Source organism: Scatophagus argus, chromosome 12 (genome assembly GCF_020382885.2).
Source record: "Scatophagus argus isolate fScaArg1 chromosome 12, fScaArg1.pri, whole genome shotgun sequence".
Lineage (NCBI taxonomy): Eukaryota > Metazoa > Chordata > Actinopteri > Scatophagidae > Scatophagus > Scatophagus argus.
In genome coordinates, this window is record NC_058504.1 from 9657331 (window position 1) to 9671564 (window position 14234).

Below are 14234 nucleotides of genomic sequence, written 5' to 3' on the forward strand. Positions count from 1 at the left end.
TATAAATCCATCTCTATAATATATGTAACACTGACTGCCCATACTACCTGAAAGAGCACTGTTACTTTAATAATTAAGTACCAATGGAAGAGCCATATGCGGTCGAGGGTTGTCTGTTAAAAGTGTACTAACCTACACTCATTCTAGCATTGTCAGACTTCAAAAGACAGTTTAAAAAAAGAATCAGTGCAGATATTGTCTTTATTTATTATTTATTTGCCTTCCTCGTCAAAACATTCTGCCTACATTACCCACAGTGCAATTCGACTGCCGAGAGTTCGGTAGGAGATTCGGTTCGGTTATGCTAGCGACTGCTAGCGTAATGTTGCTTCGCCCGTTAGCCTGAAGCAGAGATGAGGTGCCGGTTGCCGAGGTCTGGTAAGCTCACTTCTATTTAACTCAACACCCTCAGCTTTTTTAATTTATTTTAAAACCTGTAGTCTTCAGTCGAAAACGACACTGACTCATGTTTGAGACAGTTTATTAGTCTTCACACAGCTCCCTCTGGAGCCACGAAAGGCTTTTTAATGCAACAACTTTTTCATGCATTCAGTAAGCTAGCTCTCTCACAAGACCTGTGAACATACCGGGTTCACGTTTAAGCTGTGATTTCCTAGCACCACCTTAACGCACCACTAGATGGCACACGAGGCAAAAAGATTGGACGACTTTGGGCTGATAAGAGAAAATTTTAACCCTGGTTAAGATAATTAATAAGCTGATTGGCCGCTAACAGTTATGTCACGCAACAGATAATGTAAACTATCTGCATGTCGCATAGATTAAACCTATTAAAATTGGTATTACGGTGTCCCAAGGAGGCCGAGCCACAGGGCCGTTTTCCATGAAGGCGAGGCATGTGTGTGAGGGGTGGAGAAACATGAAGATTCTGGAGCCGTTTGCCCAAAACTTTGGGAAAGTTGACACGAAGTGAAGAGTTTGTTTTGACCGCTGCAGTAACAGACGGGGAGTGTCCAGCGACTGGATTTTAAAACTCAGTGTCTCAGTTGGTGAAGGAGGAGCAGAGTTATCCGTGACTGTTGCTGTAATAATTCTAGCAGCCTAAACTGTAATTTACATGGTTTTCTTTCGAGTCGACCACACCATGGTGCATAAATATGGTAAGTACCGTTAGCGCAACGTAATGTCTTCATCTCCCTCACGTGTCAACATTTTGAAGGAAAATGTTTCGGTAAATACCAGCTCATTCTTCCATGAAAACCTGTGCACGGCTTTTCACTGGTCCACTGCGCTCAGTTATAATCCCTTGAGGCACATTTTTTCTTTTTTTTTCTTTTTTTTTATGTTAATGACAAAGGTAAAATATGCAACTTGAAACTGTGCAACTTCCGGCCAGCAGTTTTCTTCTTCTGAGGTTTTTTTTCTCGATCAAAATGTTCAGGCTCAGGTAGGAAACTGTGATGTAGTAGATTTACCACCGTGATGTGCATCACATCTCTGCTGTGTTCCTCACCACCCACCGGGTTCAGCAACCAGCTGAGCGGTCATGTTGGAAGAGAAAAAATACATTTAAAAAGCTCAACAGGGAATGTAACAAACAGCAACGTCACGTTTGTGCTATGTGATATTTTCTATAAGTTCCTGTGTTTGTACTGAACATTGTGTCTGTGATAGTCAAAAGCAAAGTTCTTTGTCTTCTGAGACATACCTTTTATATTATTAGGAATGCTGCGTTAGAACATTGTTTGAAATCATTCAGCTGAAGTAATTTGCTGACACAGAGCAGAGCAAATGACTAATCAAGAAAACGAATTTGACATTTTCTTTTGTAGATTTACATATTGTACTCCTGGCTCAACTGCCGTATAAGTTCGTAAAAATATTCATGACCCTGTCAATAATGACTGCGAACATGTGGTTCTCTGCTACTGTTGTCCTGAGACATATATTTATTTTATGAGGCAGACACAGAGAGAGCAGTGAAGCTGCTCAGACGGTACCAGGACAATCTGACCAGCCCAGAGGAGCAGGCCTTGAAGAACAGCGTGGGCAAAGTGTCTGCCATCTTGGGCAGCCAGCTGTTCCAAGCCCTTCTTGGTAAGAAAAACACTGTAACCGCTTTGCAGTAGGGAGTCTTTCAAAACACTGCCTTCTAGCTTAAATTACATCACAGTCTTCTAAGGATGGACTTTCTAAATAACTCTTCCTGTTCACGCACCCCGTCATGTTTGAGCAAGGGAGATGGTTTACAGCTTGATGTTTTTGGTTTGCTATGCTCAGTTGTTGTCATGGCCTTTTATTTACTGTAGCTTAAATAGGCGATTTGTGTTGTTGTATAACTGGCTGCAGGCAGACACAGGCTGTAGAAAGGATCAGGTTGTATTAATTTGTATGGGAAGTTAACTGAGTCTAAATGTTTCTCAATTAAGTCTTATGAAAGAGGGCTTTCAGTCTGCCTCACAAAGGTTTGCTGTATACCCCCCTCTGTAACATACTCAGATTGTGAAGAGATCTCAATAAAGTCATGCATAACACAATCTATATATAGACTGAGCTGCTGTAAGCTCAGACTATTTACACTGTGAGAGCGCAATTCTACTTTTTGCTTTGACAACCTGGACTCTTTTCTTTTTCTTTTTTTTGCATCATATGAACTTATGTCAACATCATTGATCATTGCAAACTGAATGAGTTGATACATGAATACCAGCAAAATACTGTATAGTATAGCCAATTCAATCTAAATTCAGTTCTCTTTAAAGCAAATAAAGCACATTACCAGAGTCTAAGTAATGGTTGAATGGTCCGTCTAATTACCACAGCCATGTTATAATGATGCTTACCCCTGGGTCTGGGTCTGCTGTTACTACTGCTGACCCACTGCTGGGACTCTGAAGGGGAGGGGATGCTCAGGCAGCACTAATAAAAAAATGGTACAGCAGTGTGTACTGAACCCACCTTTATTACTTAGTACCATTTTAACAGAGTAACTCTGAATGACATAAGTTCTGACATAACTTATGACCTCATTGAAGTCAAGGATCAGCTGCAGAGCTCTTCCCACGAGGTGGTAGGGAATCATTTGCTGTATCCAGTCATTCAGTCCATATTTCGGCACCAAATAAGTCCTACCTACAAAACTAGCACTCACATTAGCCATAGCTCTACTTGGTGTTTAGTGCTAATTAGTGTATGCTATCGCACAAACATGCTAAAATAAGATGGTGAATATGATAAACACTATGCACGGACCTGCTGCCAAACATCAGCATGTTAGCATTGTGAGTGGGAGCATGTTTTGATGCTGGCTTTAGCATTTAGCTCCGAGCACAGCTTCACAGACCTGGTAACAGGGCTGTAGACTCTCAGTCATGTTTTAGGGTAGTTGTGCATACTGACCTGTTGACTCAGCGTATTAGTCAGCTAAAAGCAACAGTGTAGCACAACAACTCTTTTTACATCTACACAAGACCTCTATGCTCACCATTTGTGCCAATTTAACCAGTATTTTCTACCATGAGTTGCGACCTGGGTGTCATCCCCAGTGTAGAATATAAGAACATGTATGCTTTAGCCCTCAAGTGTTCTTGAGCTAAGACCCTGGTTAGCCTTCACTTGTGTGTGTCTCTGAAAGGGGCAAAGCCATATGGAACAAGTCCAAAAAAAGTTCAGTTTTTTTTATTTTCTACCACTATTGGCACTGTTTTGCATAATGATTCAGAGAAAATTTTTTAAACAATCTAAGTGAGGGAATCTCAGAGAGAATTAGCTCTCCAAATCGGGATTCCAAACATTCCTCACAAAGAATCTTCAATCAAGTCCGAGCCTGGGGCAGACAGGAAAATAAACTGCTCTTGGCTGCCATGTCAAGCCTCTTCCACAGCTCTCCCGGCTCTCTGACTCATCTGCACAGAGTGTGAGGGTAGGAGAGGAAGAAGAGGCCTGTGGTCGTTGTGTCTCAGGTGCAGGGCTGATGAGACTTCGCCATTCATTCAACACGTGGTTCTCATCAGGAAAGGGAGAACAGAGCAGTTCACGGCACTAATAGGAGTACAGTGCAATAATAAACATTACTCATCCTCTTTTTCCTGTCCTGTTGTGTTTGCCTTCACATGCTCAAGGCAACGTGAACCAGTCCTTTGTGGAACATTTTGCTTTGCTTTCATCAGTGTGGTGGCGAGTTGAAAAGTACAGAGCTTTGTGAGCAGAGCTTTTTGTGTTCTAATGAAAAATTTACAAAAGAAGAAAGTGTTGTGATTGAAAAGCTGCCGCTGGCACAGCCTGAAGAGTGAGCGGTGAGCTGCGTTACTGTACGATGTTGGTCTTTAAGAGATCTCTAACTTTGATGCATTGTGGGAAAGTAAAGAGGTGTTTGATGCAGTGTGGGAAGGTTCAGTGCTGGCCACTTGATTGGATGTCTGCATGGTTGCACAGTCACGAACAAAGGTTGCCTTAACTGTGCATCCACCCTTTTGTTCCAACATACAAACATGCAGTGGGAGGCCTGAGGAGGGGGGGGCTTTTTCACAGGGAGTTGGGGCACACATACAGACAGACACGCTAAATCACAGAGGACCCTAAAGGCCCAGGGAATATTTTGTTGAGGCAGTGACCAGGAGCTGAATTGTTTGCCCTGCCTTGAAATTATGACCTAGTTTTTTGTGAATGTGTTATTCTAGTGAGCTGTTCACACACACACACACACACAGAGATATATATTAAAACCACTGACAGGTGAAGTGAATAAAATTAATAATATGTTTACAGTGCAGTGTCCCATGGGGACACTTTGGATTCTGACAGTTATGTGGATGTTCTTTGACACATTCACACATTTAGGCAATACAGAAATAAGTTCATTCTAACTGTGATACATGGCAAATCTGATAGGCCTACAACAAATACGTGTCACAAAAATAGTCAACATTTCGACCAGGATCGTCCCAGAATGGGCTCAACATCAAAAAGAGATCTGGGAATAAGTCCTGTCAAACTTCTGGTTTGGATTACGTATTTTGTTCCATGGCTCGGAACTTATGTGGTCTGTGAGGGTTGGAGCAGTTCAGAGATTATTTTGGAAAGTTAAAGATGTCAAAAAAAAGCCCACCCAAAAAAACTCTCTGTACTTTCTGTGACTGTGAATCCTGATCTCAGAACACTTCAAGACCTGATTGAGCACTTTTCCCTGTTTTGTTACCTCTGCCAGGAATAGATGAGCGACAAAACTGAAAGTGTTAGTTTTGTGAAAGCAAGCCAGGTGTTTGGGATGCAGCTGAAGATCAAATCCTGCAAGACCTAACAGATGCAACTTTATAAAAGAGTTATTTAAAGCTGAGTCACTAGTATGATCATGAACAAAGGGTCAAATGACATTGAAGTGGTTGTGAAAGGTGTCACTTGTGTTGAAGAATTCATAGAGAATTACAATTTGCCTCTACGATTTGACTCGGCCCTGCATAGCTTTTTAGTGTCTTTTAGCTCATTGTTTTGATTTCCAGCTGCAGCTACTGGCCAGCTTAGTTAAAACCATTATGTATGCACTGTATGCATCTGCCCAGTACCAAACAACAGATATAACATAATGAGCCATGATTGCAATAATAATAGTAATAAGATATTTTGATAATCAATTATTTGTCATTTTTCAAGCAAAAATGACCAAACGTTCGCTGTTTGTTGTTTATACTTTTTGACATTTTATGTAAGCATTAATCGATTATTCCTGCAATAATGGACAAATCAAATGAAAGTAATAGTTAGTCAGTAATAGTAATAGTCAGTTTCAGCCCTATTTACATGATGAAAATGATCAGACTTCCAATTTATATCTGCTACGCCCTCCCGTAAAGATCTCAGCATACTGAGGTTAGTGGGTTTGCGAAACGTCTGTCATCAGCTTTACAGTGAAACAAGACACTGTGTGAATAATTTTGCATAATATTGGGGTACCCCGGTACCTCACCTGGTAAAGCACATGCACCTGTTCACCAAAGCTCATCATAGTGGCCTGGGCTTGATTTCAGTCCAGACCCCTTACCGAATGGTATCCGCATCTTCTTGTCTTGAGATTAATTAAAATCTTGTGAAATCTTCATGTGAGATACTAAATTAAAATTTTTGTCCATGGAAGCCTTGATGAAGTGGCTCAGGGTGTCTTGTTATGAGCAAAGTGAAAGTATACCAGGCATTATATTAATCCTGATTAACTCCACTTTCTTTGCAAAGTATGTTCAAAGTTTTGGCGGTCAACATGAACAGTTGGAGTGGAGTGTCCATTTTTAGATCTAGATGATTAATAGTCTTAAAATAAAACACCAAGGCTTCACCAAGGCTTTTGCTGATTTTATTTCATTGGCTTTTACTTGTTATGTGTAATGTTCTTTACCATTAAGTTATAATGTTATAGTGAAGTAGAGGTACCGAATTGTGCACCTGAAGACCAGTAATCTTCCTCTTCCTCACACTTACACATGCTTTTTATCTAAGGTTTCAGTTTACAATTGCGTCAGTTCCACATTTCAGGGGAGCAGCAGCTTAACGATAAAGTTAAAAACAAGGACACTGCGGCAGGGAGGCTTCAGAATTTCCGCTGTGTAAGCGCTAAAAAGTGCGCGAAAAAGCCTTTTTTTTTCATTAAGACTGCATTGATGCATGGCACGAGGTCAGGTGAAAACCATGGACTACAATTTACTGCTCAGAAGGTGGTATGTCCAGACATTTTAAAAAGTCACAGGCAAGAGTATTAGCTTTATAAGAGCCTCTTGAATCAGTCTTTTAAGTCTCAGAGGCCTGGTTTCTCCATGCTGTTTTCTCCAACGTGAACGATGACAGTTTCTGTAGATGGCTGTTCAGCATTAGCTGTGGAATTTCTGCATCAGTATCCAAGACTAGACCTCTAGGATAAACCTCATCGGTGTTTGACCGATGCAATTTGACCACCTGGGGTTGAGATCAACTATCAACTGTCTTTCTTAAGATTCACTGATGCCCTGAAATGTCCCAAACATAGAAAAAATTCTAAGAATATAAGAAAATATAGGCAGAGGGCAGGGTACAGACACTGCCACACATATCTAGTGGGTCTGAAGTGATGATTGAGAGGGATTATTTTTAAGAATCTGCCCATTGTTTTTATAAGGAAAAACATAGCAACCAGCAGTTAATACCTCATGAAACAGTTAAGTATATTAGCGATAAGGAGAATTGCTGGTGTCCTTGTGTCTATTTTTGCTTATGTCTGTATGTATTTATCTGTATGTAAGTGTGTATATGCAGGCAGGCCAGCAGTATGCGTGTCTGCATGTACATAAGGCGTTTGTGTGAGTGAAGTTGCTCTTTAGTCAGCGGTGCAACAAACTCCTCTGCCCACACATGGCTTCACTCCTCCACAATCAGACACAGTGATGAGTCACATGCTCCATTCTTACACTTTTGTTCTCACAGTGTCTTGTTGGGACGTACTGACTCTTATCGCTCTGTCTCACACACAAACAGTGTATAACTTTGTGAGTCTCTAACCAGAGGTACACATTGTTATAAGATGTGCTTAAAGTATTAATTCTCCTTATATGTCCTTCTCGGATGTTTTCCCGTAGCCGGCCTCGTCCTCTCTTTGAACTTTTGGAAGCTGATGAACCCTACAGCAACCTCTTTATGTCAACAGTGCAGTAACCAGGTCTGCCTGTGACATCAGCAAAATTGTCCCATTGCATTCTCATCAAATGGCTGCCACTCAATGGCTGACCACAGGACATGGGTGTATAATAAGTCAAGAGGTGATGAGTGGAGATGAGAGGAGAGCAGAGGAATTCAGTCTGAAAAGAAAAGAAAAACTCCAAAAAGAACAGAGGAGGGGTTGAGGAACATGCTGAGAGATTACTCCCACACTTAATACTATTAGTTCTTTTCAACAGGTACAAAATGTTGGGACAGCATACTCTATTTCTCTGTCATTTTTCTCCTTTGAAGAACCTGGTTTCCCATGAGTTTGCAAAATTAAATACTGGTCATTATTTTGTTTGCCATGCTTAGCTGTGTGGCTTTTAATGCTGTTCGTGTTCGGAAGAGGGTGAATCCTATTCATACCTTTTTCCTCTAGCACCATCAGCAGATTGACATTTGTTGTGAAATTATTGGATGGATTGTTATGAAGATAGAGACAATGATGTTCCACTCAGGATGAATTGTAATAACTTTGGTGATTAATTTTCTATCTAGCTTGAAATTTTAATTTGTCCAATACTTTATGACCAAATACCTGTGAAATCAGTTGCTCTTTGTGTGCATCAGTAAATGTTAGTATGCTAACATGTTAAACTAAGACCATAGAAAATAATATACCTGCTAAATAAACATCAACATGTTAGCTTTGTCTTTGTGAGTATGTTAGCATGCTGACATGAGCATTCAGTCTTATGTACAGCCTCACACATCTGCTAGCATGGCTGTGGACTCTTAGTCTTATTTTTCTGATATGACACCTGTGGATTATTGCACGTCACATGGAAGTGCATTACATTTATGTACACTAAAGTCACATTCCTTTCTACTACTTGTATCACATGTTCAAGTTCAGGTAGTAACTTTTGTGAAACCAACATCCATTTCTGCAGCACTCAAATCAAAGCATGCATCGGGCTATGAATGTCTCACTATTCAACTAGGGGGCAGTGTCTGCATTTGTTCTACATGTTCAGGAACTCGTGTACCTTCCCCTTAAAATGGAGCTTCAAAGCAACAAGACTGAAAATGTTGTCCACGGTGTAACTGATACGTGATGATGTGGAACTAAAGGAATCAAAAAGTAGAGAGATGTTGTTTCTGCTGCACAGTCCTCAGTGTGAAATACGGGCCTTGCAGTCACCGATTTGATGATGTCCTCAGTCAGTACCTGACTGCAAGAGCTCTTGAAAATGTGGAGACATAACTTCTGTATAAACAGACGGCTCCCACCCCCACGTTTTCACCACTGAGGAAAACAGACATCTCCCAATGTGCCCAAGATTGATTGGTGGATTATTTTACACAACCGAAGCAGCCCTGGAAATCTTACAAGTTATGAGCGAGACATGAAGATTAGAGAGTGAAAAAGTGCTCCCATGTAATATTTGTAATTATCCAAGAAAACAAAAAAAGCTCTTCATTGTTTTTTTTTGTTGTTGTTTTTTTTTTCACAGATATTCAAGAATGTTATGAGGTGACCTTGCAACTGAATAAGGAACAAACAGTCGTGAAAGACGACAGCAGGCGGGATGCGTGGGAGGTAATTTTCCTTCTTCACATTATAGATTAGAGAAAATATTCTCAATGTTTACACTGTATCTAGTGTCAGACGTGCTGTTGTGTGACAAACTTTTGCCTCTTGGCTATGCAAAAAAGGTTACTTGCCAGCCAGCGCAAGGTGTCACTACCTGTGTCCCTCGCACTCCTACATGGATTAAATGTTACCATGAGTCATGCCAGCTATGGTTTCAACCTTGTGAGTGAGTGTCAGATGGAGAAAAAGTTGGAGATAGGGACACATGAGTGGAGGGAGAAGAGAAAGTTCTGCAGAGTCAAAAGAGCGCTTTACTCATCAGTGGGCTGCTCCCATGAAGTCAGACAGTCCTTTTATTTTAACAAGTGTTTGTCACATGTTTGTTTTTTGTTTGTTTTGTTTTGTTTTTTTTAGATTATTGTTATTGTAAAACAGCAGTTGAAGTGATGGGAGAAGCTACATTTTGAGTAGATTTAAACCTTATTTAGATGCTCACAGCTCTGGCTACATGCTACAGCAAGTGAATTATCAATAAATGTTTAAAATGTGAATAATTTTGTTTGTAGTTCCATATCACTGATCTCCTAATAACCTCTGGATGGGTTGGAACCCCTGACTTCACATCACTTTCATGATTTAATATTGCCTTGTAACGTTCCTTCAGCTGTGCCAAAATGTTAATGAAATTGATCTTTGGCTGACTTCTATAGCCCATTAAGTGAATGATCTTTGGCCTATTTCTTCACAGAGATTAGCAGAACACTATAGCATAATGTCTTTGTGCATGTGTGTGCGGGTGTGTGTTTGTCTCACAGCACTCACAGTGATGCAATGTTAATATGCTTGCGGTATGTGGGGGCACAGATTGATAGTGATGCCACGAAATAAATAAATAAATACGTGATTTCAAGTTTTTGCACAAAATTTGAAAATTCATTAATTTCTAAAATTGAGCACAAAAAAAATCTGCATTCTTGCACCAAAACATCAGAACATCAGATCAAATTATGTGTCCAAAACAGATGATTTTCTAAAATTTACTGTTCTCTGTTTCTTTCCAAAAGGAAACAATTATAATGTGACAGTGTTATAAAACCCAGTGTATTGGCATGGTTAACCATGCAAGCATGCAACAGTTTATTGCTTTAGAAAGCAGTTCCTTTCAAATATACTGTAACACCACAGAAATGAGAATGGGCGCTGACCTTTCCTTTAGAGGCAATGTTGGATTACTACCATTCAGTGTCACCCCGTGAAATACTAAAGAGATGAAAAGAGCCCATTACTATTTGCTAGTTTTGCCACTTGGCCTGCAGTTATATGGTGCACATCATCCAGGGGCCACCAAGACTTTTCTTTAAAGCAAGGGGATCAGGAAAACTTGAGTGCAGCTGTGGTGGAGACAGAACCTCACAAATATGAGACAGTCCACTCGGGGTTGTGAACGCTTTCTTGTACTTAGCTCATAGATACACTATGACTTTCAGTTCGTCGTCAGCAGATAGCTTCCCCTTTTGCTGTTATACACTACTCAGGCTGAACTGTTTAAATGCGACATCGATCCCCTAGTTTGCCTTACTCAGAGACTGCAATGTTTCTGAAGAACCATTGTGAAGTTCAGTGTGGGCGGCTCTGGCTGTTGCCATCTTGGCAGCTCCTGACTCTGCCTGACTCTCATTTAATCCAAAAATGGGCCAAGAGGTGGAGCACAGACAGTGGACAGCACAGACAGCAAGCTGTACGTTTTGTCTAGTATTTGCATGAAAAATACTCCAAAATGCACCAAAACACAGCCAAGAGGTTAACTTCAGTCACCCGCATTAGCAGAGGTGACAGCTGTTACTGGGCTTTAAGTAAGGCTCAAAGTTATATTATAAGTTTTATATATAATAAGATTTATTCATAATGAAAGAAAAATTCAGCATTGAAGAAAAGTTGATTTTTGTTGTATATAATGTCAATTATAGTTCTTAGAAAGAAAATCAGAATCGGCAAAAATCAATATCGACGGGTCACGCTTCCAGAAAAATCAGAAATCAGAATTGGCCAAGAAAATTACAATCAGTGCACCTTTAGTTGTGGGTTATGCTGTCAGGAGGGGCCTCACCTAACTGATCCACCAGTCATCACTGAATAGGACTAAAACATGGTGGAGCCATGCTCAATAGTAGATTTCATACATTAATCAACTGATGCGTATGTTTACATGTGCATACAGTATGTATACAGTATATGCATGGGTTTTTAAGTCATATACAGTGCTAGTGGTTTAAAGGCATATCATATAAAAATGATATTGAAATTCGTCAATTCAATCCTGACATGAGATAACTTTAATCTAGCATTCCTTTATGCTTAACAGCCCCTCCCTCCAGTCAATCACTTAATGGCAGTATGTTTTTGAAATTCATGTGTTAAGTCTGAACTGGATTACGTTTGGTCGGCTGAAAATAGGAACTGCAGTAAACTTCTCATGTGCTAGGCTGTATTAAATTGACGCTTTAGTGCAGGGGACTGCTTGAACAAGTGAGATTATTTTCAGCAGAAAGGATTCTTATGCGTTTGTAACGTGGTGTAAAGGACACAGTTATTTGCTACTGCTGACTTTAGTAAATATAAGGATAAAACTGTGACCCTGCCCGGTACACACATTCATTTTTCAGACTTCAAGGTTCAGATCTATTGTCATCATACAGCACAGAACTGTACCGTGAAATACAGTCGCTGCACATAATAAAACATAACAAAGTATATGAAACTAGTGTGTGTACTACCAGTGTATTGTGAATAGTTTAAGTTACAGCGATAGAAATAGAAAATGTTGGCTGTAGTGGGAATGAAGGTAGTGCAAAAGATACTGAAAATGAACAAAATCAGTGTAACATAAAGTTCCATGTAAACAGTGGTTTATGAGAATTTCACCTTTGTCAAGTGGTCATATGGCCTGAAACCACCGTGTACCCCACAGATACCGGATCAAAAAGACGACTTCGGGTTCAAAGTTAGACTCAACGTTAACTAGCTTACAAGTCTCACCTAGCTCGCTTGGTGTCACAGCAGCCGCTTCTATGCTGAAAATTTTCAAGAGCTCTGATGCTAACTCATCAGTATGATGATGCAGATTATTAACTCGTTAACAATATTTGCATTCGCTAATCACTGTCATTGTGTTGGTCTGCAATCTGATTTATTAACATGCAACTAACGTGCAGCTTCTGTAATGATGTACTGTTATAAACACATAATAAAATACAAATAGCGACACACTCTGACAGTGTGTTAGTAGTCATCAGGACTGTTTTAACAGTCCTGATGACTGGTCTGTGACGAGCTGATCCCAGAGCTGTGTGGGTGAACTGATCTAATTAGCACCTCGATGTAATAATTGGTCGATATTTGTCAGGCTGCTGTAGAATAAAATCTGTCATGTTCTTTCAACAATGTCAGTCCTTCGTGCTGATCATTACATGATAAAACCGATCATATATTTGATAAAATGCAGGTGATGGTGATCACGGGCAACAGATGTCAGTCGACTAGGTGTCACATATTCCCACTTGTGGTGCACTTCCTTTTTGCTGAAAAGCATGAGGTCGTTCGCAGCGCCATGTGTTCATAATCTGTCACACCCATAGTTGAGAACCTAAACCACAGTCAGCGATGACTGTGGTTTGAACTTGGCATCCTAAACTCCTCTCAGTGTATTCTGTGATCCACCCTGTATAGCTTTTAAATCAGTGCAGCGGGGCTCCTTCATCTTTCCTTTTCTGGATCTTAGCTGCTTGCGGGGTCCAGGCACAGTCCTGGAGAGAGAGAGCGAGAGAGAGAGAGAGAGAGAGAGAGAGAGAAGGGGAAGTTTCAGAGAGGGAGAGCTGCTTAATGGACACCCGGTGAGGTGCTCATCAGTATTCTAGCCATGCTGTCACCTGGGTGGTGGAGGGGAGGGAAAATAAATGAGTCTGCAAATTTCCTGATTTGGTGCAGAGTTCCAGGTGAGAGTTTAGAATAGCTCCTTTCGAAGTGAAATGAAAGAAACCTTGAAGGAGAAACTATTTTTATTATTCTAATTGATTTCATTATTAGCAATTAGTATTTTGATTGCATAAAGCTTTTGGTGAATTCTGTTGGATTTTATTATGTTACAGCTGTGGAGTAACTAACTCATTATGCTTTGAGTATTATGTGACTTAAAATTATGAACTCATGGACTCGTTCTGTCCACTCTGCACTGTTTTGTACATGTGAGTGTCTAAGTGTCTGTGCACGCAGTACAAAAAGCCAACTCTTGGATGCCATACTTAGACAGAGCAGGCAGCTGGGGTGGGGCCAGCTCTGGCCCGGAAGTGTCAGTTGACCTGCCTTGTCATGTGGGAATAGAGCTTTCAAAGAGAAACTCACTTAGCATCTTTGAAATAACACATATTTTATCTGATTTATACCAGTGCAAAAATATTGTGAGAATGCTGAAAACTTGACATTAATGTAGTTTTGCAAGTTGGTTTTTGCCTTCCAACTCCCTTCCCGTTGGTTGCAGTGAAGTCAATTACAGCAGCTTAGGGCTGTGTGTGTATTTATATAAACATGGCTTTGAAACTTGGGCTCAAGAGCCACTTTTATTTTGGAGGTTTCAGCTGAGAGAGGCTTGCTCTAAAGCCTGCCCTCTGCTGTCAGGTAAGGGTCTGTGTCATCTAAGTTGTGGAAGTGGGCTCAGTGAATTTTCAGTGTTGTAGACTCTGAAATCTGATTGGTTACAAGTTTGCTCCTGTCTTATTTTGGCTGAGTTTCTCTCACCAACAGTTGTATGAGAGGAATGTTATTATTCTTATTTTTGTGCACTAAATATGAACAATAGCCAGCAGCCGGTGAGCTTAACTTAGCAAAAAGACTTGATGCAGGGGGAAGCAGCTAACTTTGCGCTGTCCAGGGACTTTCTTATCTTAACAAGGCTAAAACCAAGAGGTAAGTCTAGTGTGTAACCACAAATTGTTTTTTACACTTAACTACAATACATTTGTCC

At 40.4% G+C, this 14234-nt stretch overlaps 1 protein-coding gene across 8 annotated transcripts in view; it reads left to right on the top strand.

Annotated features, from left to right (window-relative positions):
* The first annotated feature begins 220 nt into the window (after window positions 1-220).
* dlg3 (discs, large homolog 3 (Drosophila)) overlaps window positions 221-14234 on the top strand; it is a 76220-nt gene continuing 62206 nt past the window's right edge. For 2 of the 8 annotated variants that reach the window (XM_046405578.1, XM_046405579.1), the window contains exons 1-3: window positions 659-1121; window positions 1927-2058; window positions 9138-9223. In XM_046405578.1, the coding sequence (XP_046261534.1) occupies window positions 1079-1121; window positions 1927-2058; window positions 9138-9223 (261 nt within the window). In that variant the 5' untranslated portion in view covers window positions 659-1078. Of the gene's footprint in view, window positions 379-658; window positions 1122-1922; window positions 2059-9137; window positions 9224-14234 lie in introns of those variants that run through there. The other 6 variants (XM_046405583.1, XM_046405584.1, XM_046405582.1 and 3 more) reach the window with 6 other exon arrangements.